This window comes from Microtus oregoni, unplaced genomic scaffold, assembly GCF_018167655.1.
Source record: "Microtus oregoni isolate MIOR12 unplaced genomic scaffold, Mior012 000016F_ref0000370, whole genome shotgun sequence".
In the NCBI taxonomy this organism is placed as follows: domain Eukaryota; kingdom Metazoa; phylum Chordata; class Mammalia; order Rodentia; family Cricetidae; genus Microtus; species Microtus oregoni.
The window spans coordinates 15,413,268-15,436,709 of record NW_024543075.1 but is presented as its reverse complement, the minus strand read 5'-3'; the positions used below and the strand labels follow the sequence as shown (position 1 = coordinate 15,436,709).

General features: G+C 43.6%; 1 protein-coding gene across 1 annotated transcript in view; it reads left to right on the top strand.

The window, feature by feature from the left end:
* Positions 1-16,348: 16,348 nt before the first annotated feature.
* The window catches only part of Wdr11 (WD repeat domain 11), a 50,744-nt gene continuing 43,650 nt past the window's right edge, over positions 16,349-23,442 (top strand). Inside the window, exons 1-4 of the mRNA XM_041667129.1 lie at positions 16,349-16,478; positions 17,396-17,507; positions 21,287-21,440; positions 22,870-23,043. Of these exons, the coding sequence (XP_041523063.1) occupies positions 16,393-16,478; positions 17,396-17,507; positions 21,287-21,440; positions 22,870-23,043 (526 nt within the window). The 5' untranslated portion in view covers positions 16,349-16,392. The remainder of the gene's footprint in view (positions 16,479-17,395; positions 17,508-21,286; positions 21,441-22,869; positions 23,044-23,442) is intronic.

Here is a 23,442-nt window from a genome sequence, read left to right as displayed (position 1 = left end):
CAACCAGTTCTGCCAGCACCATTTGTTGAAGATGCTATCTTTCTTCCATTGAATGCTTTTAGCTCCTTTATCAAAACTCAGGTGTTCATAGGTTTGTGGGTTAAAATCCGGGTCTTCTACTCTATTCCATTGATCGATTTCTCTGTTTTTATGCCAATACCAAGCTGTTTTCAATACTGAAGCTCTGTAATAGAGTTTGAAGTCAGGGATGGTAATGCCTCCAGAAGTTCCTTTATTGTATAAGATTGTTTTGGCTATCCTGGGTTTTTTGTTTTTCCATATAAAGTTGATTAATGTTCTCTCAAGATTTGTGAGAATTTTGATGGGACTTTAATGGGATTGCATTGAATCTATAAATTGCCCTTGGTAGAATTGTGTGTGAGTGTTAAAGTTAAAACATATTTTAAGTTATTTGTTGATTCATTTTCCAACAGTTTTAAGCCTAACTCAGGTCAAAGTAAACAATATCTATATTTTAAAATGAAGAGCTGGAGAGATGGCTCAGTGGTATAGGAGGTCCCTTCTGTCTTTGTGTTTCTTTCATTGGTTAATAAAGAAACTGCTTTGGGCCTGTTGATAGGGCATAACTTAGGTAGGCAAAGAAAACTAAATGGCCTGCTGGGAGAAAGGAGGTGGAGTCAGGAGACGCCATGGACCCGCCTCTGGAGATAGACGTGCTGAGATTTTGCTGGTAGGCCATGACCTCATGGTGATACACAGATTAATAGAAATGGGTTAAACTAATATGTAAGAGTTAGCCAATAAGAAGTTAGAGCTAATTGGTCAAGCAGTGATTTAATTAATACAGTATCTGTGTGATTATTTCAGGGCTAAGCTAGCTAGGCGGCTGGCACAAACAAGCAGCCCTCTTCTTACAACAGCTCAGTGGTTGAGAACATGTACTGTTCTTACAGAGGACCAGAATTCAATTCTCAGGACCTCACAACCACCTACAACTCCAGCTCCAGAGAACCCCAACCATCTGGTACTTGCACAAACTCGCACACAATTAAAGCTATAAACCTAAAAAGCAGCATATTCTCCAGACTCAATTCAAGTAGATTGCATACATATAAGATAATCCTATTTTCATGTATTACAGTACTTTAGATGTCTGTTTTAGAATTCGTATTAGCATATTTTAATTATACGTAACAATGGTTTCACGGAGACATTTCATAATGTGTATACTGTATTTTGCTCCTACCCCTCCTCCTGTGCCCCCCTACTCCCTCTGACCTCTGTCATCTTCTGTAGTAGTCCTCTTTCACTTTCACTTTTTTTTTTTTTGGTTGCCAATACATTCCATTAGAGTTCCGTATAAGAGCATGGCTGGTGGGTGTTTACAGGACCATGATAATTTACCCATGTCTACATTGCTATAGGAAACATCTCTCTCCCTCCCCCAGTAACAGTTAACTACCTACCAATCCTCAATAGCCCCTTCCCACTCTGTGACAGAGTTCTGGTGGATACAACCTCTTGTGAGTCTTGTGGAGTTAGCTAGAGCTGTAGAGGCTTCAAGAGCATGCTGATCATGTCCTGCCTAGAGGACAGCTCTCTGCGACATGCCAGTCCTTCTTCTGACTCTCCATTCTTACTACTTCTTCTGCCATGTATGTCCTTTAGCTGTAGAGGGTTCAGTAAAGCAGCTCCCTTTAGGGATAATCATTCAACAGTCACTTATCCTCAATGCTTTAATCAATTATGTCTCTTTAAATGGCAGCTACCCACTGCAATAAAAGGCTTCCTTGACCAACACAGCACAAACATGAAGAAAGCCACTTGACAGGCATATCATGTGTGTTTAGCATGTTATCTGTTGCTGCCTCACTAGAGCCTATGTCTTTTCAGCTATGAGTTTGAGAAACTTTGAATCCCCTCCTGTGGAATGGTCTTCAAGTGATTGGTTATCTCCAAAACAGCCATGTATTCTTCCAATGGGCACAGCTTGCCTTGCCAGAAGATAGTGTAGCCTGCAGGGTCCACATCTGAGTAAGACTGTTGGTGACAGTTCTTCCCAAACAGTTTCTATAGCACTTTGCAGCATTGTAAATGCTAGCCAGTAGGAAGAAGCCTTCCAAATTTAGTTCCATGTTAGTTTCTCTATGTCTTGTAACCAAAGTGTATGGTGTCTTCATCAATAGGGACTTAACATCTAGTTCTAGTGGGTAGTCAACAGCAGCAGCAATAGCCTCTATTGTTTGGGAATTCTTAGAAACCTCCCTTGCCAACAATACACAAGGAGATGCCCATTTCTAACAGTAGGATTTCCTTATGACTTCTGGCAGTGTTTGTTTTGGAAAAGACCTTGATACAGAGCCCAGCATATTCTCTAACTCTAGACAGTCATGTACCACCATGCCAAGCTTCTATTACAATCTCTCCTCAAGGGAAGCTAAATAGTCGAATAATAGATTGCCATCCTATAACTTTGTGTCTACTAAGATGACATTGTATGTAGAGGCCCAAAAATGTGAGCCTATTTCAAACCTCATCTGAAGGTCAGAGAGTTTGAAGTTGCTCAAAATTGTTGACAAGAAATGGCTATACATCCTGACCTAGAGTGTGGGGTTACTTGGTTCTTTGACATAAGATGGCACATTCAGAAAAAAAAAAAAGATGGCGCATACAGGTAGATCCACTCCACCCTGACCAATGGTCAGGGTATTCAAGCATACTTCTGTTCCTTCCTTTGAAATAGGAGGTTTGACCTTGGGAGTGGCTGCCTTCAGGAAACTTGTTCTAGGGTGGATTCACTGCCTAAACAAAAACTTTTTTTTTCTCGTGGCTTGATGTCTCAAAGTATTGAAGCAAATAACTTTTCTAGTTGTCTTTTGTACTATGTTAAAACAGTCTTTTGTCTCCTTCCCCCTATTGTATTGGTGTATAAAAATGTATTGAAAACTAAATGCAAGTGGATTTCAGTATTCCCTGGGTCTCCCTCCTGGTACTATCCTGTGTTTTCTGTGTTGTTCTTTTCACTCACATCTTTGTTCTCTTTACTATTTTTCTAATCCCCATGCCCCTAGCCTGGTAAGTGATATTTTTGTTGAAGCTGGTCTCCGACAATTGTAGCCATCTTAATTTATGTCAATACACTGTGATGCACACAATGGTGAAAAAGCACACAACGATGCAGGCTTCACATAGTATCCTGGTTACTAGATGACACATGACCATGTGATTACACCACTTCTCTATGCACTAAGAGTCTTGCATAGTGCACTGCCCGGCTTTCTCTACCTTTCCCTCCTTTCCCCAGACTTTCATTTCTCCTTTTTCATGACTGTTAATGGGCAAGTGGCAACTGAACCTCTTAGCAGAGCTTTAGAAAGGAAGTACCCAAACCCACAAAGACAGGAAGTGAATGAGCAATTGTCAGGGTCTGAGAGATAAACAAACAGAAATAAATAGGGAGTGATTGCTCATAAGTACAGCATGCCTTTTGAGGGCCATGAACATGTTCTGGAATTCAGAAGCAATGATTTCTAACTCCATAAAATACATGGAAATCTACAATTTAAGGGATGAATTTCATAGTGTTACTTTTATAGCAACAGAAAAAAAAGATAGAATGATGGATAGATAGATGATTGAGAGATGATAGATAGGCAATAGATAAATACTAGATAACAGATAATTAGAAAAGCCCAGGCTCAAATGACTCATTCAGCAAAACCAAAGTAGCCAAGGGCCTCCAAGTCCTAAGCGATTTTTCTCAACCAGGAAGATCTTGGCTCCTGGGCTTCCTCAGAGTCCTCTCTGTGACTTGCTGCATGAAAGAGATGTTGTGATGAAGAAGGGAAGGATGGGGGTGTCACTTGGAGTACTTTTAGCAGGAATAAGGTATTTCTACTTCATGTCATGGAGACAGAACACCAGCCAGACCCTTTGGGTTGACTCCTAACAGCAGGTGATGATTGCTAATTAGAGACAAAAGCATGCTGTGGTAATTTCAAAAGCAAAGAACACAGAGCCAAATGCTCACTGATAGTCACTCATCAAAAAGAAATGGATGGCCAGGTTGAACATCCCAGAGGCAGAGGCCACTAGCTGAGAGGTGAGTCTTAGACCTGTAGATGTCAAAGGAGACATCCTTGCACGTATCAATGGACAGATTGGGCTGGAGAGCCTGCAGCTCTGAGGTTGAGTTAGAGATGGCTCTGCTTCCCTCTAGTTTTCAAATCCCAGTTCTATAAGATGCTGAGCACCTTTGTCTCTCCATCTGTGAAACAGTATTCGTCATCTTCGTGGACCAGGTCTGATAATGTTTTATTTTTTTTTATTTTTTTTTAACAGAACTTGCCTCAAGTTTATTTGTAAAAACAGCATAAGGTCCTGAACATCTGCAAATACTGTGTAGGTGTTCACACCAGTCCATCTGTCTTCACACTGGCAGACTGCGACCTTTTTTATGGGGCCTTCACAGGGGCCTGGGCACCTTTGGGAGCCTGAGCTGCAGCTGAGGCCTCTGCCTTGGCTTGAACCTTGGGCTTTGTTTTTTGGAGCCTACGACCCCTGGCCATGTAGCTTCTAATCCGCTTCCCAAGCTTGGGGTGAGCAATTAAAGCCAGACAGGTGAGTTTGCGGGTGGGGCCCTTTGGCACCTTGGGCTTCACCACCTGGGGCTTCACCAGGGCCTTGATGGCCTCCGCACGTGCGCTCATGGCCTTTGCATTATTTGCCTGCATCTTCTTCAGGCCTTTCTTGTTGTGCTTCTTGGCAAAGCGCATGTTCCTCAGGAACTTGGGGTCAACCCCCTTGAGAGATTCGTATCTTTGTGACCGGGGTTTCTTGATGCCGTTTCTGTGCCATTTCCGGGACTGGTTGTGTGTGGTGTGGTTCTTGGACTTGGCCATGGCTGGACCTGCAGGAGAGACGTAAGATCTGGGCTGGGGATCCTCAGAGCGGGCCACCTGCACCCTGAGGGTAACCGGCGGCTCCCGAAGCCCTGATGATGTTTTAAAGGGGACTTTTAGGGCTGGGCTGATAGCAGTAGAAACAAGGACAGATACTCCTGGTGCTGGAGAGGAAACCTCTTCTAAAGTACTCGGACTGCCCACGTATCCTGCTCTACATGGAATCATTGCTGAAGTAATTATCACCTGACTCTAAGTTGGGAAATAAGCTTCTTTAACCAGCCTTTCTCAGCTGAGCGATGGCACAGTGCTGGCCTTAGGAAACAAGATTGTTTATCTACTAATAGAAGCTGCTATAATTAGTCAAAACTTGCTGCTTTTTTTTTTCCGAAATCATTTCTCTGCATACATTTTTAACACCGCACAGCCATGGCTTTGGGGAGTTTATTTTGATTTCTCTATTAGCTGGATCAGTAATGAAGTGAATTGATTAGAGGGGGATTATATCAAGATCATGCAAATAACAGAGGGATCCTCTAGAACTTGTTGGCAAAAGCTTCCTAAAACACAAGTTCTCTACAGCAGCCATAGCTGGTCATGGTGCAGATGAGGGCCTTCTCCAAAAAGGAGGCCCCTCTTCCAAGACTGAGCTACCTCTCCAAATTCAGCTCCCTGCTGTCTTCACCACCATCAGTCCTGCATGGAGACATGTGTCCAAATTATAAAGCCTGTGTTTTAAGAATAGTTTAAATGCCAATTTCTGGACATTCTATATTGGTTGCTGTTGCGGGAGCTCCTTCTGCTCCTTCAGCCAATAGCCGTTGAGATACCAGCCCATTGGGGTGTGGTCTCTCTCCCTTTAAAACCAATGGGCTGGTATCTCAACGGCTATTGGCTGAAGGAGCAGAAGGCGCTCCTGCAACAGGTTGCTTTCAGTTTATCGGAGAACTGTTAGAAATAATGCTTCTTTCCTGAATCAGAGCAAGTAGCAAACAAAGTAGAGAGACCAGAAAAGGGACATGCCGGACCTCTGGGCATGCTGAGTCTTCCCTCAGCTTTCTGAGGCAAGGAGAGGGGCGTGCTGGACCTCTGAGCATGCTGAGTCCTCTCTCAGCTTTCTGCCTTTACCTAACATGCAGATTCTGTGCAGAGACACTTCTCAAACTGCCTAGACTGAAATCCAGTATTTAGGGGGTTCCACAAGTACATATATGAATTGTGGGTGGTGTGGGAAGAGGGGGTGGCATGGGAGGGAGAGAGGAAAATGACTAAGCGAGATGGAGGGCAAGAAAGGCTGCCTGAGGGCTAACTCACAAACTGCAGCCCCCCCTCCCCCATCCCGGGCTTCCCTTTCACTCTGAAGCCTCTTCAACTCTACGGCTTACAACTAAGACTTGGTGGGTTCTGGCTTTCTCCCCTCCCAGCCCAGGATCCCTGCCAGACCAGAGTGCAGCTTGTACACTGTCAGTCAGACCTGCTGTGTGTAATGAGAAGGGAGTGTGTTTCTGTCAGCGAGGCAGAGAATTTAGGACCATGGCAAAGAAAAATGCAATTCAGTGGAGGAGAAAACGCCATTCCAAGCTCTCAGAGGAGAGAGGATCGTCCATCCTTCTCCTTGGTTGTTAGAGGTTGCTGCTCCACGCTCACAGCTGCCACCACGTCTCTGAAGGCTGGAGGGACCCACAGTACAGTCATTGTCATTTTAATTGAAGAGTTAGAGGGATGGGATGGGCGATAACGCCCCACTTCAACCTCCCCACATAACCATTTACTTTATCAGAGTAACAACCTCTAAACTGAGAGAAAGTGAATTCCTTTCTAAAGACATCAGTCTCCCCGTAACCTCTTTGATGCTCATGACTTTGCTCCACAGGTAGCTCGACTTCTAGACCTCTTACCGCTACTGACCCAGTTAGCTTCTGCTATCTTCCCAAAGCTCGCGGGCTTAACTAGAAGATTTGATTTGAGTTCCAACAAGAAATTAAAAAACAAAGAATAAGACCAAATAGTGATTAAATAGTGGTTTTATTTATTGCTTGATATTTTTTTAAATTTCTCCAGAGACAGAGCACTGTGAAGGAGAACCCCCTTTCCAGACATGGGGTTCCATGCCCTAGTGAGTCATGGTGGAGTGGAAGTTGGGTCACAGGCAATTACTGCTCTTAATTAAAGTCTGTGAATACATCTCTCTAATTGAAGTTGAGCATATCCAAGCAAGTCTTTACAATAAAAACTTTCTACTCATTTACATTAGATGTGAGAGGAAAGAAAGGGGGTACGAATGCACCCACGTTGGTCATCTTGATGCAATTTCGCTACTTAGAAATATTTGAAGCAAACACTTTGTTCATGTTCTTGCAATCTAGGTGTATCTTGGGTGGAGCAGACTGCCACCTGTCTTATAACTGTGATGGAAAGAATCACTGTAATTGGCACACATGGAAAGCCAGGTGTCATGCCTTGTCGCTTGCTTTGCTACCCAGAAGTCCCAGTCTCCCTGTACTTCAATTTACACTTGAGAGGAAGAAAAAAACATGATTGGGACACATAACTGACCTCTCCGGCTGCTAGCAGCAGTAATGGCAGGGGGGGTCTGAACTGCCAAATCCACATGGTGAGTTTCCCAATGCAGCAGCAAAGCTGTCTGCGGAGCAAAAGCCTCCAGATGAGCTGCCACCAACAGATGGCAGGGCTAGCTAGGGTCACCTGCATGGAGGGCAGAACAAGCAAGCTAGCACCAGCCTTTGGGATCGCCTCTGCGGCCTGTAAGGCCGGGGGATAGGACACATTGCCGAGACACTTGCAGCAACATTTGGTCACTTCTGCTGTTCTGGACCGTGGGAATGGGGGTGGGGCACGACGTGTCCAGGTGATGCCTGTTGTCATAGAGTAATTTTGAAAGGCATCTCCTTCCATCATGTTCTGGTTTGAGAAGTAAGATAACTGATCTCACTACCCACTGAGACTCTTCGTTTACTTTATGGTCAGCTTCTGGTACCAAGCTGTGTTTTGCTGTCTCAGTAAAGAATTTCCTTCCCTGCTCTCCCATCCAGGACATTAATAGATTCAGAGGAGCTGCTTATATGAGATGGAAACTTCCTCTGGGAATTATTTGAAAAGGATTAGAAGGAATTGAAAACTTCCTCTCACTGAAATGAAATGTCGCTTGGTAGCGCACTTGTGACCATTAGAATAATCTCAGCTAAATGTGCCATGTTTTCGGAAAGACCATCTTACTTCATCTTTCCTGGACTGGTATTGTTATTATGGTCCTAATTCTGCAGTAACAGGTTTCTGTGATAAGTGGAAGATCCTGCTGATGAGGGAAAGAGCAAGGTTTGGAATTCAGGCAGCCTGGGATAAGCCCAGCGTTTGCCTCACATAAGGGGAAGGAGGGGCAGTGACAGTCCCTGATGACATTTGCTGGTCATTAGCCTGACTCAGAGTCCCAATGTCTTTCAATTCGGATCCTTCAGCGGCTGTCTCTATCTCTGGACAGCTACATGACATTTATTCATTTAAAAAGGAAGAACATCTGTCTCAAGACAAATGATTCAGAAGTAAATCTGTCAACTCAAATAATGTCTAAGCTAACATGCGCCGTCATTTTACATCACTCAGGTGTTGCCTATTAAATGGCATCAAATTATCAATCATGATGCATTCATTTCAGGAATCTTTCAAATATACAAAAGGGGGTGTGTTAGTTAAAAACAAAACAAGACAAAAAAACGAACAAACAAAAAATCATGTAGGTAAAATCAGGCTTCTGTCTGCTCTTGGTAACAATGGTGAGAAGCAAAACTGGAGCCCCTTCAGCATCCTGGGGATTAAATGATGTCTCTCCGCACCCTAGAATGCTTACTAATGAAATACAGCTGAATTCATTAAGGACAGTGGGCTTCGTGGCATTCGGCTTGTTCTAATCACTTCCCCACTATCTCGCCCCTCAGCACTCTTGACAAACTACGGAGTGTACTCCTGTCATAGATGGAGACCACTGAGAGAGCACAGTGGGCATGGTTGTACTCCGTTAGAGCTGCTGTAGCAGAATGTCTGAGTCTAGACAATTTATGAAGAACATTTCTCATTCTTCTGGAAGCTGAAAAGCACAAGCTAAGGTTATAGTGTGGGTTAAGTAGTTTATCGCTGTGTCCTTCCATGGTATAAGGAGGAAGGACAGGAGAAGATGAGCCACTTCCACAAGCCCTCTTTGTAGCAGCATTGGTCTACTCGTGTATTGCAGCTCTGGTGACCTAAACATCTCCGAACATCATCACATTAGAAATCGAGTTTCTACCATGTGAAATTGGGGGTACACATGTACGCAGACCGTAGCCAAGACGCAGCTCTCTTATTTAAGTTCTTGTCATTACCCAACCTGTGTGCTGGCTCTTTGAAAGACCTCACTTTGTACTATCTGGATTTAACCTGGTTTGGTATTTTCCCAGTGTAAAAGTCCTTGTCCCCAGGGTGTTTTTGTTTAAAACAGTTCTGGGCAGGTCCTTAACTTTGTAGCTGCCCGTGAAGGGATAACAACAGCTGGGCCTAAAAGTCACTAGCTGAAGAGATGACTACAACTGGCAACCTTTGGCTAAATGAAAAGGAAGAAGGGAAGAAGGGGAGGAAGAGGAGGGGAAAAGAAAATAAAGAGAAAGAAGAGAGAAGGCTGCTGTTACTAATATTAGGAATGAAGGAGGAGACATTATTACTTACAGAAATAAAAGGGATGGAAAGGGATAAAATGAACAATCTCATGACAACAAACTAGACAGCCTGGAGGAAATGGACAAATTCCTAAACCACAATGAGCAACACTGACTCAAGAAGAAATAGAAAATCTGAACAGATCGATAAGAAGCACAAGATTGTTTACATACAAAACCCTCACAGAAGGAAGACTCAAGGCTGAAGAATCTACTAAACATTTAAAGAATTAAAGCCCAACCTCCACACCCATCAATGTGGTAGGTGGGAGAGTTTGCCTTGAGGTCAAAAGAGCAAAGAGCTGTCCTTAACCCTAGCAGTTGTAATACTCAGGAGAGCAGACCCTGCAGTACAATAGAGAACCCTGTTGGCAGAGGTGTGGGTAGGCCAGCCCTGAGGTTGTGAGCATGGGAGAGCTGACCCTACCGCTCATCTGTCTAGAGGCAGCATGAGTGTGGGGGAGGTGCCAGGGGGAAGGTTCCCTTCCCCTCCCCGATCAATGCCTGTCAGCTACAGCACTCAGGAGAGTGCTGGAGAGCCAACCTTGAGGATGTGAAATCCTAGAAAGGGCAAAGCAGAACTCACCCTGGTGGCGAAGTCAGGGGAGAACTGGGGGACTGACCAACCAAGCAACTACCCAGACCCAGAACCAGGGTTATGTGTTGGCCCACCCCATCTGTGATCTGATGGAGTATGATGGGATGGGGGCAGAGGCAGTCAGTCCTGTGGACCCAGGGTTGCAAGATCTCCAAGACAGAGCAGCAATGGGATGTTCAGGAAGTTTCCCAGTGAGGGTCCAGTGTTGATGGTGCAGCAGAGATCAGGGGCCTTGAACCAGAGCAATAATTCTTTGTGATAAATGCCTGCATGTAAAAATAGATGGATAAAGGGGTTTACTGTGTGACTCACTATGTCACACTGCAGCTTCTATGGTGAGATTTTCCCCTTTTTCCCATTCAATCTTGTTTTGTTAATTTATTTTTTGAGGTAAGAGGGAGACAGGTGGAATCGGGAGGCATGATGTGAAAGACACAAAGAATAAATAAATAAATGTAAATAAAAGAATTAAAAGCAAGCTTTCCCAAATATTTAAAAAAGAAGAAAGAAAAAATCGTAACACTTTTCAATTCATCTCCAGGGACCAGTATTTCCCTCTTATTAAAACTTGGCATTATAAGAAAACTACTAACCAATATACTTCATGCATTTGAATGTGAACTCCTTTAACAACAGACATTTAGCAAATTAAATTCAGGAACATGTAATAGAATTATGTGCCATGACTAAGTTCAATTTATCCCGAAAATCCGAAGTTGGTTTAGCACATAAGAAACCAAACAAAACCCGATGAGTTAAATTCCAACAAGACTGAAAGATAACACCCAAAAGGTGTCATGCTGTAATCAGTTTTGAAAAAGAATCTGACAAGTCTGTCTTCAAAGTCTTCATCCATAAATCAAAGGCCGTCTAGATGGTTCCATGGGTAAAAGCACCTGTCATGTATGTCTGAGGGTCTAAATTCGATCACCAGGACTCACAGTGGAAGAAGAGAAGGGATTCCTAAAAGTTCTCCTCTGACTTCCATAAGCCCCGTGGCACGTGCATATGTGTGTGCGTGTGTTTATACATGGATAAATAAAGTAGACCTTTACAAAATAAAAGAATAGAGAGAAAAGCAAAATGTGGGGCTGCCATTTAGGGCACTGCAGTTTGGACACAAAAGGAAAAATGAGCTATTGACATATGCTATATGTGTTATGATTTCAGCCACAATATGGCTGACACTTCCTGGTTCCGGGGTCACACATGTGTGGATAAACCCTCAGGCAGAAGTACATAATGGCCCCGGGAATCTTAAAGGACCCCACATGACCCACATGCAACATGGTTGCATCATCTATGAATGACACAGTTGCATGAGCCCTTTCACACACGTGTGCGCTCCGTTATCTGCATTTGATGCAGCCACATCATCTCCTTGTGCGCATGCACTGGGTGGCCTTTCAAAGCTGGAAGCACCATCTTCAGCTCTCTCTTTCTCTGCACACCGACCTTCACCAGGCCTGTACACACACACCCTCAATAAACTTCTAAGTGGGTTTGTTGCATGTTCCATGTTTCCTTCTCACTCGCGCCAGGTAATCTCAATATGGATAAACCCTTCACAAACATGCTAAATGAAAGAAGTCAACCACAGAAGTCGCACACCACATGAATCCATGTCGGGTACAGGGGAGATCAAATCAGATTAGTGTTCATCAAGGGCTGGTGAGAAAGGGATGCTAGTGAGTTCAGGGTTTCTTTCAGAGTGTTAGAACTTCAGAACTTAGCTAGTGTGGATTATTGTCTAGGCTTGCAAAAATATACAAAACAAACTCACCAGATTTATTTTTTAAGTGTAACAAGCCCAGGGTAGTGTTTGGAAGTGATTGGGTGAAGGTTTCAATGACATCATCAGGCCTAACTCTCTGTAACTTATCCTCTCTTCTGAGGTGACCACCTTCAGGCTGCCTTTTCTACCAGACTTGCATTCATCCAGCTTTGAGCAAAGCCCTAAAGAAATCCCTTTAAACCGTATATGCAAAAATTCAGCTTGACTGTCTGCGGCCATGCCGACTAGCCATTGCAGCCAGGGTCAGTGTGTGCAGTAGTTACTTTTCTTGTTGCTGTGAAAAAATATGTGACAAAAGCCACTTCAGGAGGCAGTGTCTATTTGGTTTCATCGTTTGAGGGTGTTGTCCTTCATGGCAGGGAAGTTCTGGTGGCGGAAGCGGGAAGTAGCTGATCACAGTGTGTCCATGGTCAGGAAACAGAGAGCAAAGAATGCCACCATTCAGTTAGCAGTTCACTCTGTGAATCCAGCCAATGAATTCGCGCCACCAAATTAGTGCAGGGTGGGTCTTCCCACTTCAGTTTGCATAATATAGCAAATCCCTTACAGACACACCCTGAGAAGTGCCTCCCAGTGATCCTAGATCCTGTCTTGTTGACAATCTCTGTAAACCATCACTGATTAGCCTAGGTCTGAGTCACACCTCCACACACGGAAATCTGTAAGTGGGAGGTAGGGACCTTGAAGCCTCAAGAAAATAGAGACAATAAGATCCCCGGGATGAGCAGTTACCCCAAGATACAAGGGGCGTTCTTACCAAAAGTAGACTGGGATATTCCCAAGGCCAAAGACAACTGACACCGCACAGCTAGCCCCGTGACCCTGAGTCACTTCTGTGCCTTGGTTTCCTCCCCTGTGAAGGGAGAAAAACAGTGGGCCCTGTCTTTTCAGGTTGCTAACACTGAAGTGAGTTATTATATAAACCACCTGGGACATAGTGAGGCCTGTGTGATGCTAAATACCACGTTGGGCAGCAGCATTTCTTCCTAGATTTCTATAATCAGCCTCTGTTTATGTTAGTTACTTTACTTTGCTTGCTTACTTCCTCATCAGAATGAATCTTCCTTTGGTTCTAAGTCAGGAATTTTGAATGCCTGTTATCAAGACAGCTCTTGTTTTTTTCTGCATAAAGTGACTCTGAAGCCTTCCGCAATTTTTACACAAGAATTTGAAGCAGCCGGGCGGTGGTGGCACACACCTTTAATCCCAGCACTCTGGAGGCAGAGGTAGTTGGAGCTCTGTGAGTTCGAGGCCATCCTGGTCTACAAGAGCTAGTTCCAGGACAGGCTCAAAAGCCACAGAGAAACCCTGTCTCAAAAAAACTGAGAGAGAGAGAGAGAGAGAGAGAGAGAGAGAGAGAGAGAGAATTTGAAGCAATAATAATAACAGTGTTAGGATAAAACTATTATCCCAGCTAGATTGGCTATCTCCTAAGTATAAACTCTAGCCATGTGTGGTTCTAAACACAGAGTCCAGAACTATGCTGAAGGGGATGAACCATATAAGAGCCTTAGAAGGATGTTCAGTCTGCACGTGTGCCTTCTCTAGGGACTCATGGTCACCATCTCTGTGACACAGAGGCTGTCTTTAAGTCCTAGGATCCCAGAGACCTTTTTCTTGTTTGCATCCTGGCTGCTCCAAGTCACTTTAGGTCACATGGCCATGCTGCCTGTGTGTGTCATGCTTGTGAACACAAGGATGATAGCGGAAAGCGCACAGATTGGATTTCACACTCAGAGCCCAGATCTATCTTCACAGTCTCAGAAGCACTGTGCTGCCTATCTTTTCATCAACTTGTCACAAGCTAGAGTCCTCTGGGAAGAGGAAATGTTGATAAAAAAAATTGCCTTCACCAGACTGCCTGTAGGCAAGTCTGTGGGGAACTTCCTTGTTTAATGATTGATGTGGGAGGGATCAGCCCACTGGGGGTGGTGCCTGCCCCTCCGTGGGCAGGGGATTCTGGCTTGTGTAAGAAAGCAAGCCCGTGAGAAGCAAGCCAGGAGTCACACTCCTCTATAACCCCTTCTTCAGTGCCTGCCTCCAGGTTCCTTTCCCTCTTGAGTTCCTGCCTTGGCTTCCTTTAGTGATGGGCTATGAAATAGACATATAAGCCAAATAAACTCTGTCATCGACAAATTGCTTAGTTCCAGTCTTGAGAAAGCAAACACAAATATTCTGGGTGATTTTTGTTGTTTGTTTTTTGTTTTTGTAAGAAGAGTTTCAGGTCACGAATCTATGTGGCTACTTTGGAGGATGGGAAATTGGAAACAGGCTATCTTATTAGGGCTGTCAGCTTTTTCTTAAGGTGACATGAGCAAAATTAGCAACTCTGTGAAGAGAATAGATACACTATTTCTCTCTCTGGCTTAAATTGGGTTAAACTGATGGGAGGCCACATGGGAATTAAAGAAAGCAGACAGGTATCTCCAGAATCAGAATTGTTCTTTAACCAGAATGATTGAAGGGTCGCAGTCTCTCCCCAGAGTGGGGACTGTGTTTGGTTTGTGGATCCCTGATTAGAAGCTTCCACGGGTGTTGGTCAAGTCAACTTTCTTGACCACAGCTTCTCAGTTCTCCTGAGGCTTTAGGCCATTAACCCTTAACTATGGGCCATGAGAATTCAATGAGGGAAGGCAGATATAAAGTGCTGAGCCTTGACTCACGAAAGTTGTCCCCAAGCCATCTTTCCTCCTCCAACACACACACACACACACACACACACACACACACACACACACGAATATATGTGAATAATGCCAAGAGACTAGGGGCTGGCTTGATCAGTTCTCATTTGCTTTTTGGCTTTTTAGTTGGCTGCTTTCTGGTTATCTGCATCCCCATAGCAACCCCTGGCTTTGATCACCTAGAAGACAAATCTCTCTGTGTATCTGTGAAGATGTTTCTTGAGAAGTTTAACTGAGCTGAGAAGCCCTCCATGAATGTCAGCATTACCCTTCTAGGGGTTGGAGTCCCAAACAGTATAAAAAGGAAGTGAGAACAGGGTTAAAAAGAAGATGGATCATGGAGGCTAGTGCCTGCCTCTGCTCCAGGCTGGGAATTGCCCAGGCCTCCAGAAAGCCCTCCTCTCCTCTATTCCCTGTAATTGGCACCTGTCCTGCTGTCAGGTGTTTGATCATACAGAGCCCCGTGGAATGGAGGGGTCACCTGACCTCGCACCAGTGAGAGCCCTGTGTAGCTCCAGGTTGGTCTCTAATTTACCTCAGTCTTCCTGCTGCAGCCTCCTTCTAAATGCTAAAGTGAGGGGATTACAAGCCTAGACTCCGACACCCAGTTGCTAATGGCCTCTTCTAAAGGTCAGGCCATCCTCACACAGGCAAGAACATACTGGTTGGAACTTGAACTGCCAGAGAGGTCCCACCTACTTCCCTGCTGAAACCCTGAGCTGGGGTAGTCACTCTGGCTGTAACTTCCTGCTGACTCCATCAGGAGCTGCTGAGGAATTTCTTAGGTTACCTGCAAATTCCGAGAGGTGAGGGATGGTAAGTGATCACTAGTACAAAATTCAGCGCGTTGGGGACTCTATCTCCTCCTAGGCCCTCACTCAGCTGCACTTCTTTGGCCTTGCCTATACTCAGAACTTTCTCCTGGTGCTTAAGTCCCCCAACTCTAGGATCAAAATGCACCCAGACATTTACTGTATTTTTCAAACACATAGGTGGAAAAAAAATCAGGTAGGCAGGTTAGAGCAAGGTAAGGAAATCTGTTATAGGCTTCGGATGCCAAGTAGGACATATTGGTAATATCACTGAGCTATTTTATCATTCTTGGGAAACTGCTTTCTCAAATAATTACCAATTTTAGTTGGTAAAGCCAGTGAAACTTTTGGCTCTTAATTGTCCTCTTGCAATTGGTCACCGCTTCTGCCCCTGCTTTCCCTCGCTGGTGTTCTTTTGTTCTTTTCTGCAAATACTTTCAGGGTTCTCCGAGAATCCTGTAACTGCAAATCTAAAATACCTTGATTATTATTCTCCATACTCTTTATGAGCGCAAAGGCACTGTCTTCATTTGCATATCCCTACAGGTCTCCAACAAACAGAGCCTGGCAATGGTAGTTGCTCCACATTAGCAAATCCGAGTCAGAAAGGTAAAGTGGGTCTTCATTGTTTTGTTTTCATGATTTCCAGCAATCTGTCTCCCAAAAGGAAGAAACCGGTACGACTGGCAGCAGAACCCTTCTTCCATGCGTAGCTGCAAAGGGCACAAAGCGTGGGACTCACTCGACTCTCGGAACTCCGGAGAGGGAGGAACTTGGAGAGTGAGATCCTAGACAGACACGGACTCTTGGAAGGAGGAACCTTGGATCCCACGGAACCAGACAGCGGCGCTGACGCGGCTACCCGGACTTTGGAACGGAAGGGCTGCGCGTGTCGCTTCCTGCCTGCCGGTGGGGAGGGCCGCTGTGCCGCCGGGATGTTACCCTACACCGTGAACTTCAAGGTGTCGGCGCGCACCCTCACCGGGGTGCTCAACGCGCACAACAAGGCGGCGGTAGACTGGTGAGGGCAGTGCTTCCGGCCGCCGGCCTAGGTCGCAGTTCGCGAGGGGACGGGGAAGAACACGGGGCTTCCGGTCTTCCCCCCTAGACCGCCTCCGGTCACCCACAGCTCCCAGATTTTCTTTTAGCTGAGATGCTTTTGTTGTCATATAAGTCGCAAACGTCCCGAGTGGGCAATTCCTAGGTGCAAACACGGTTTCATTCCTGTGTTCTTTTCTCCGCTTCTTATTCCTTTGCTGTGCCCGTTTCCTCTTTGCCAATCTGGACCTGCGAGGGCTTCACCCCCTCTACTCCCTGTCACCTTTTCTCTTCCCGGTCCTGTCTTTTTCTTAGCCGCTCATGCTCCTCTTTTTCACTTACATCCATTCAGCAGTGCCCCAGACTGTCCTGTGCACCTGTGAGGCACAGCCCTCTCCACAGCCGGTTCTCTTTCTACAGTAAAATAACACCGAAGCTTTGAGAAGTATTAATAATGTGTGATTCATGGCTGTGATGCTGGGAATGTTGCTATGGAGGCCGAAACGTCTTCTGTTATTTTTTTTTTTTTAAATCTGGTTGGAAGGACTAAGACGAGTCACTTATCCTAGGCACACTGCGGATTCTATGTTGTTATAAAAAATAAACATTATTGGACACTGAATGAGATAAAGTGTGTACATACAAAGCCAGCACAGATTGGCTTACACATCAAAGCTCAATGTATACATCTTTTAGAACTGTCCGGTTAAGTGGAAACGCCTCTTAAATTATTTGTAAGCTTAGCTAGGGCCTTATATAAATAGAAGGATATCATAAACTTTTGATTTTAACTAATACTATTAATGATGGTACATATGAATTAGAGTCATTTATGATAGGCAAGAGGAAAGTTCAGTTGCTTTGTTTTTTAATTACGTTTTAACATTGCTGTTTTGGCAGGGGCTGGCAAGGTTTAATTGCTTATGGATGTCATTCGCTTGTGGTAGTGATTGATTCCAATACTGCCCAAACTCTGCAAGTTCTAGAAAAACATAAAGCTGATATTGTTAAGGTAAGTTCAATCGCACATTAATCCCATAACAGTCTGCCTTAAGTTTATTACATCATCAGGTTCTCATTAAGTCATAGTTATGAATGTCAAACCATCTTTAAATACAGTTTCTAGGGCTGCCTAGCATTTACACATACATGACTTAATGTCCACCCAGAGTGCATTGCCAAGTGCTCATTCTAGGGCATTTTGAAGAGGTTAGTGAAAACACCAGTTCTGTCACTTACCGTCTCACTGACTGGTCCGTTAGTTTTGAACACTGACTGCCATGTGCTGAGCGTATAAACATGAACCTTCTTTGTGGGTGGGAGTGAGTCTCACTGTGGTTTTGATTAGGGTTTTCCCAGTGGATGATCACGAGCATCTTTTCACAGGCTTGTTGGCTGTTTGTGTGTCTTTGTAAAATTGTCTACTTGGATTCTTTTCCCATTTTGAAATGTATTGTCTTTCTGTTATTAAGTTATAAGCCATAGCGGTATGTTTTAAGGATGAGCCCCTCATCAGACAAACACGTGATCTGCAGACATTTTCTCTCATTATTGGATCTTCTTTTCACTTCTTTAGATGGTGCCTTTTCAAGAATAAATAGTTTTATGTTTTATATAATTTATTCTTTCTTTAACATGTACATTTCTGCTATATTCAAGAAATCATGGCTTTCTCCATCATCAAGACAAATTACAATTTTGTTTGTAGCTCTTTATTTAGGTCTTTGATACATTTAAAGTTAATTTTGCCTATGATATGAGGTTGAGGAAACCAGTATCAATTGGTTTTTGTATCTTCACTTATGTCCTATGATGTTGATAAACTCACCACCTCTTAAAACTAGTAATTTTGAGCTGGATTTTTATGCATCGATTCATGGTATCCACTAAGGATCAGAGTTTAATTTGATAGTCTGTATTTGCTTCAGTTTTTTCTTTCCATATTGTATTGGCCAGGACTCTAACTTCAGTGAATCAGGATACTAAATGGTACTTTTATCTCCTTTCTTAGCGTAGGGGAAGGCACCCGGTTTTTCACCATTAAGTATTATGAACTGTAGAGAGGTTTTTGGTTTGAGTCTTTCAGGAATAGAAGTATTGTCATCTCCACTCCTTCCCTTTCCCCTTTTGTCTTCTCTAGAGTTTCATTTATGTGTAGATTCAAGCTTCAGTTTGATAGTCTATTTATTTTGCCTGAAGAAATTATTGTAAGTAATTTTTATTTAAAAAAAATACTCTCAACGGATGTAGACTGCTGCATTGGTAATTGTATTTCCTAGTAGTAATGTTAGAATATCACTTTCCTGTCTCACTAATCACTGGTGAAAACTTCTTGTCTTGGTTCTCTGTGTGCAGTGTACCTTCCTGTGTTTTCTCTGTTTTAGTAGCTCAGGGTGCATAATGGGGTTTTCAGAAGTTTATAAACTCCTTGGAATTTTGTAAGTAGCCTACAGCACTGCACCTGTAAACATGCGCACACATTTCTTGTTATTCCAAGTCATTATATTCCATGAAGTCACTTCAGACACTGAGTTAGGGACTACTAATACCTTGTTTCTTCCAAGCAGTCAGAATCCGATGAGCCTTTAAGCACACATTGTATCACTATGTCAGTACACAACCTTTGTGCACTTGTGTTTTTGTTGAAATTGAACTCATTACCAACAACTGTATCTCTGAACAAGGGTACTTCACACTTTTTATCTGGTTAGGTACATTGTAACCTATTACACTTAGGTACAGTAAGCAGCAGTGGGCTGGGAGCATTTTAGACAATAACATTGCCAAGAAAAAGCCCAAATATGGACAACATAGCAGTAAATGGCTGTAAGTTGGACACTTATTTGCACCATGAGAGAAGAAGTAAGGATGCCTTATTTTCCACAGCTGGTCCCCTGCATGTATTGGTCAACTCTGCTTAGTCACCTGGCTGTCCTTCTCTGCAAATGCCCTCCAAGTATTGGCTTTGCATGATAAACACACATTAGCAAGAAGGGGAGTTCATGTTTGCAAACTGCAGATAGTGGAAGTCCACCAGATGTACCTGTGTGTAGATAGTACACACAATACACATGATGTTCAAAAGCAAATGTATACATACATGCACAGACACAGACACATTTATTAAAAAGATTTTACCTGAGGAGTGTAAAGATTAGTAAAATTCATATTCAGAAAACTTATTTCTGCCTTCTCCATAAGTTCTGTTATAATTTATTATTTTTCTACTTTGACATTCATTACACATAACTGTTTATATGTGTAGACATGTGTGCTTACCTATGTTTCTGTGTATATGAAGATTTATGATGTTTATCAGTTAAACACATTGAACAGCAGATTTAGAATCTACACTGAGGTTACGGAATAAAAGCACAAGGCCTCCATGGTCTGCTGTGTAGAGCTGGTAATAACACATCGTCCAATAACAGGCTGCTGAGAGAGAAGAAGGGATGGTTATGAGCACCAGCTAGCCAGGGAATGCTTTGACTTATGGTGACAACTATAAGATGTACCTCTTACTCTGTGAATAGTCAGTGTTCAATAATTTGATCAGATTTACTTTAGAGTTCTGGTAGACTTTTAATTTGTGTTTGTGACACTGGGTAGGGCTTGCACATGCTCACCATGCTTACCATGCACATGACCATTGAGCTGCATACCCAGCCCTTATTTCACTTAGTTCCAATTTTGAGACAGGATGCTGCTGCATTCCCAGGCTGGCCTGGAGCTTGTATCCTTCTTCCTCAGCCTCCAGAATATCAGGAATTATTAGTGCACCAACAGGCCAAACTTTATTTTTATATTTTAATGTGCTTTGAGAATTAATGTATGTTGTGTGTGCATATACCCATGCTTGCATGTGTGGACACGCGTGTTTATGGGGCTGTCTTAGTTAGGATTTCTATTGCTGTGATAAAACACAACTAAAAGCAACTTGGGGAGGAAAGGGCTTGCTTGCTTAGTTCAGCTTCTGGCTTGTAGTTCATCATGCACGGAATCAGCGCAGGAACAAGAGACAGGAACAGATGCAGAGGCCATGGAAGAACACTACTGGCTTGCTTCTCATGGCTTGCTCAGCCTGCTTTCTTACAGCACTCAATCATCAATCAAGGCCAATCTGAAAGGGGCATTTTCTCAACTGAAATTCCCTCTGCTGAAGTGACTCCAGCTTGTGTCAAGTTGACACAAGCTAGCCCGCACAAGAGCTGTGTGTGCCTGCCTGAGTGGTTTCTAGAGGTTGACCCTGGGTGGTGTCTTACTTGTTTGCTGTCCATCTTATGTATTGAGTTGGGGTCTCCTGCTGAACCCAAAGTTCATCAGTTTGAATGAAAAGTGTAGCCAGACAGCTTTCCTCAGAGAGAGATCCCGGCCTCTTCCTCCCTAGCTCTTGGATTACGTGTTTTTCTAATTAGGATAATAATAAATACAAGGCCTCCATGGCCTTTTAAGTATAGAAAATATTCTTCTTAGTTATTCATGATTTTAGATGTTCTGCCAAAATTAGATTTTCGGAAAACTAAGTTACAAGATGGCTTGGAATTTAACCAAGCATTTGAGAAATTTTGTTTTCATACTTGATGTTAATAAAATATCTAGGCTATCCATCATCATTTTTCACATTTCAAAGGCATTGTGAAACTTTAAATCAAATATACCACTTAAAAATAAATAATAAAGATGTCTTCCTTTCAAAATTAATGCTAGTTTTCTACTCAGTCATACCAAACTATTTTTATTGTCCGAATGGTTGATGTTTTGGGAGATGATGTCTGATGTCATCTGGCACAGGTTAAGTGGGCCCGGGAGAACTACCACCATCACATTGGCTCACCGTATTGTCTGCGCCTGGCTTCTGCCGATGTCAACGGCAAGATCATCGTGTGGGATGTAGCAGCAGGCGTTGCTCAGTGTGAGATCCAAGAGCATGCCAAGCCCATCCAAGGTGAGTCCCCAGCTCTGCGGAGCTTGGTGATTCACGCTCTTGGAAGGTCTTGTCGTTAGTTCTCTCCGTTTGATTGCTTTTGTTATTTCCAGTCTAACTCTTGGAGGTATTTAGCCTATCTTCTGATAGGAATTTCACATTCCTTTCCCCTGTCAGTACACTTTGGGCACTGTTTCCTTAAATTTTAACTGATTCATGCTATAGTAAAAGGCATTAGTTTCAGTGTTGGGCTCAGCTATATTGATGAGACTCTTGAGTTATGGCAGCACCAACTGTCAAGTGCATTGTCTGATGACTGCAGTGAAACGGCTTTCAGTACTGATGATAAAGTCTTAGAGATCAACAAACCGAGGTGCTTGGTTTTTTTCTTTTAATGTTATTCTTCTAAAACTATTACAGTGTTCTTTAGACTAGTCTTTTAGAATGTCTCCTGCTGGGCTGAAGCACATACACACACACACACGCACACGTGTGGAATATGAGGGGATGTGAGGAGGTGGATTTGAGTGCAAAAGTATATCCCAGTGTATGTCTGCAATGTGGAGGACAAAGGACAGTCTCGGGTGCCAGTCCTCAGGTGCCTTCTCCCTTGGGTTTGAGCAGAGTCTCTGGTTGGCCTGGAGCTTTATCACACAAGCCAGGTTAGCTGGCCAGTGAGCTTCCAGGAATCATCCTATTTGCCCCCATCTAGCCATAGCAATGCTGCAATTACGGGTATGTGCAACCGTGCCCAGCTTTTTACATAGACTCTAGTGATCCGAACTCAGGTCCCCAAGCATGCACTTCAGTTACTGAGCCGTCTCCCCAGCCCTGCATAATTTTTTTTGCTTTCTTTTTCTTAATTCTTATCTCATACAGTACATCCTGACTGCAGCTTCCCCTTCCCAGTATATCAACCATACACGGCTAAACAAGTTGCAATAAAGACTGGATACAAACCTTCATATCAAGGCTACATGAGACAACTCAGTAGGAGGAAAAGGGTCCAGTGAGCCATCAGCTTCCAGATTTTGGCCATCCAGGCAGTGTCAGGCATGGGCTCCCCCATGGCTGGGCCCTCAAGTTAGACTAGGTTAATCGAGATGTGAACCAAACAATTCATATCTATATAAAATTAGCCTGATAATGCATGTAGATCACATTTGGGGGGGCGGGTATTGTATTTTAAGGGTTATATATTTGGAAAAGTATCAAGAACAAAGTGATCAGACATTTTGAGTTTTTTTTTAATTTATTTATCTTTATTTTTTTATGTGCATTGGTGTGAAGGTGTCAGATCCCCTGGAACTGGATTTTCAGACAGTTGTGAGCTGCCATGTGGGTGCTGGGAATTGAACCCGGGTCCTCTGGAAGAGCAGTCAGTGCTCTTAACCGCTGAGCCATTTCTCCAGCCCCATTTTGAGGTTTTTCTCTCATCTTTCTGGTGCAGATGTGCAGTGGCTGTGGAATCAAGATGCCTCCCGAGACTTGCTGCTTGCTATCCACCCACCAAATTACATCGTGCTCTGGAATGCAGACACTGGCACCAAGCTGTGGAAGAAGAGCTATGCAGATAACATCCTTTCGTTTTCCTTTGACCCTTTTGATCCCTCCCATTTAACTTGTAAGTATAATTATTTATAGAAAGTTAGTTTTAGGAAGCATAAAAACGAAATTAGTATTATATACACGGCATGCATTATCTGTCCTCAGTGACTTTTAAAGTGAGCACTGGAGAAGCACACCTCCACATAGCTGCAGTTTCTGATGTACGTAGTGAATTGTATCCCCACACCATTTGCAGGTACTTTACTTATACTAGCAAGCCATACATGAAGGGGAACTACTGCACAGTAGGGGCTTCCTCCCAGACCCCAGATTAGACACAAACCACACCCAAACACCTGTTTTAAGCAGGGAAGAAAAGTTAAAGTAGCTGCTTTCTGGCTCAGGCAGCAAACAGCAGCAAAGGATTTTGCAAGTGTAACTTAAGAAGAGGGGAAGGGGAATTCTGTGTTAGAGT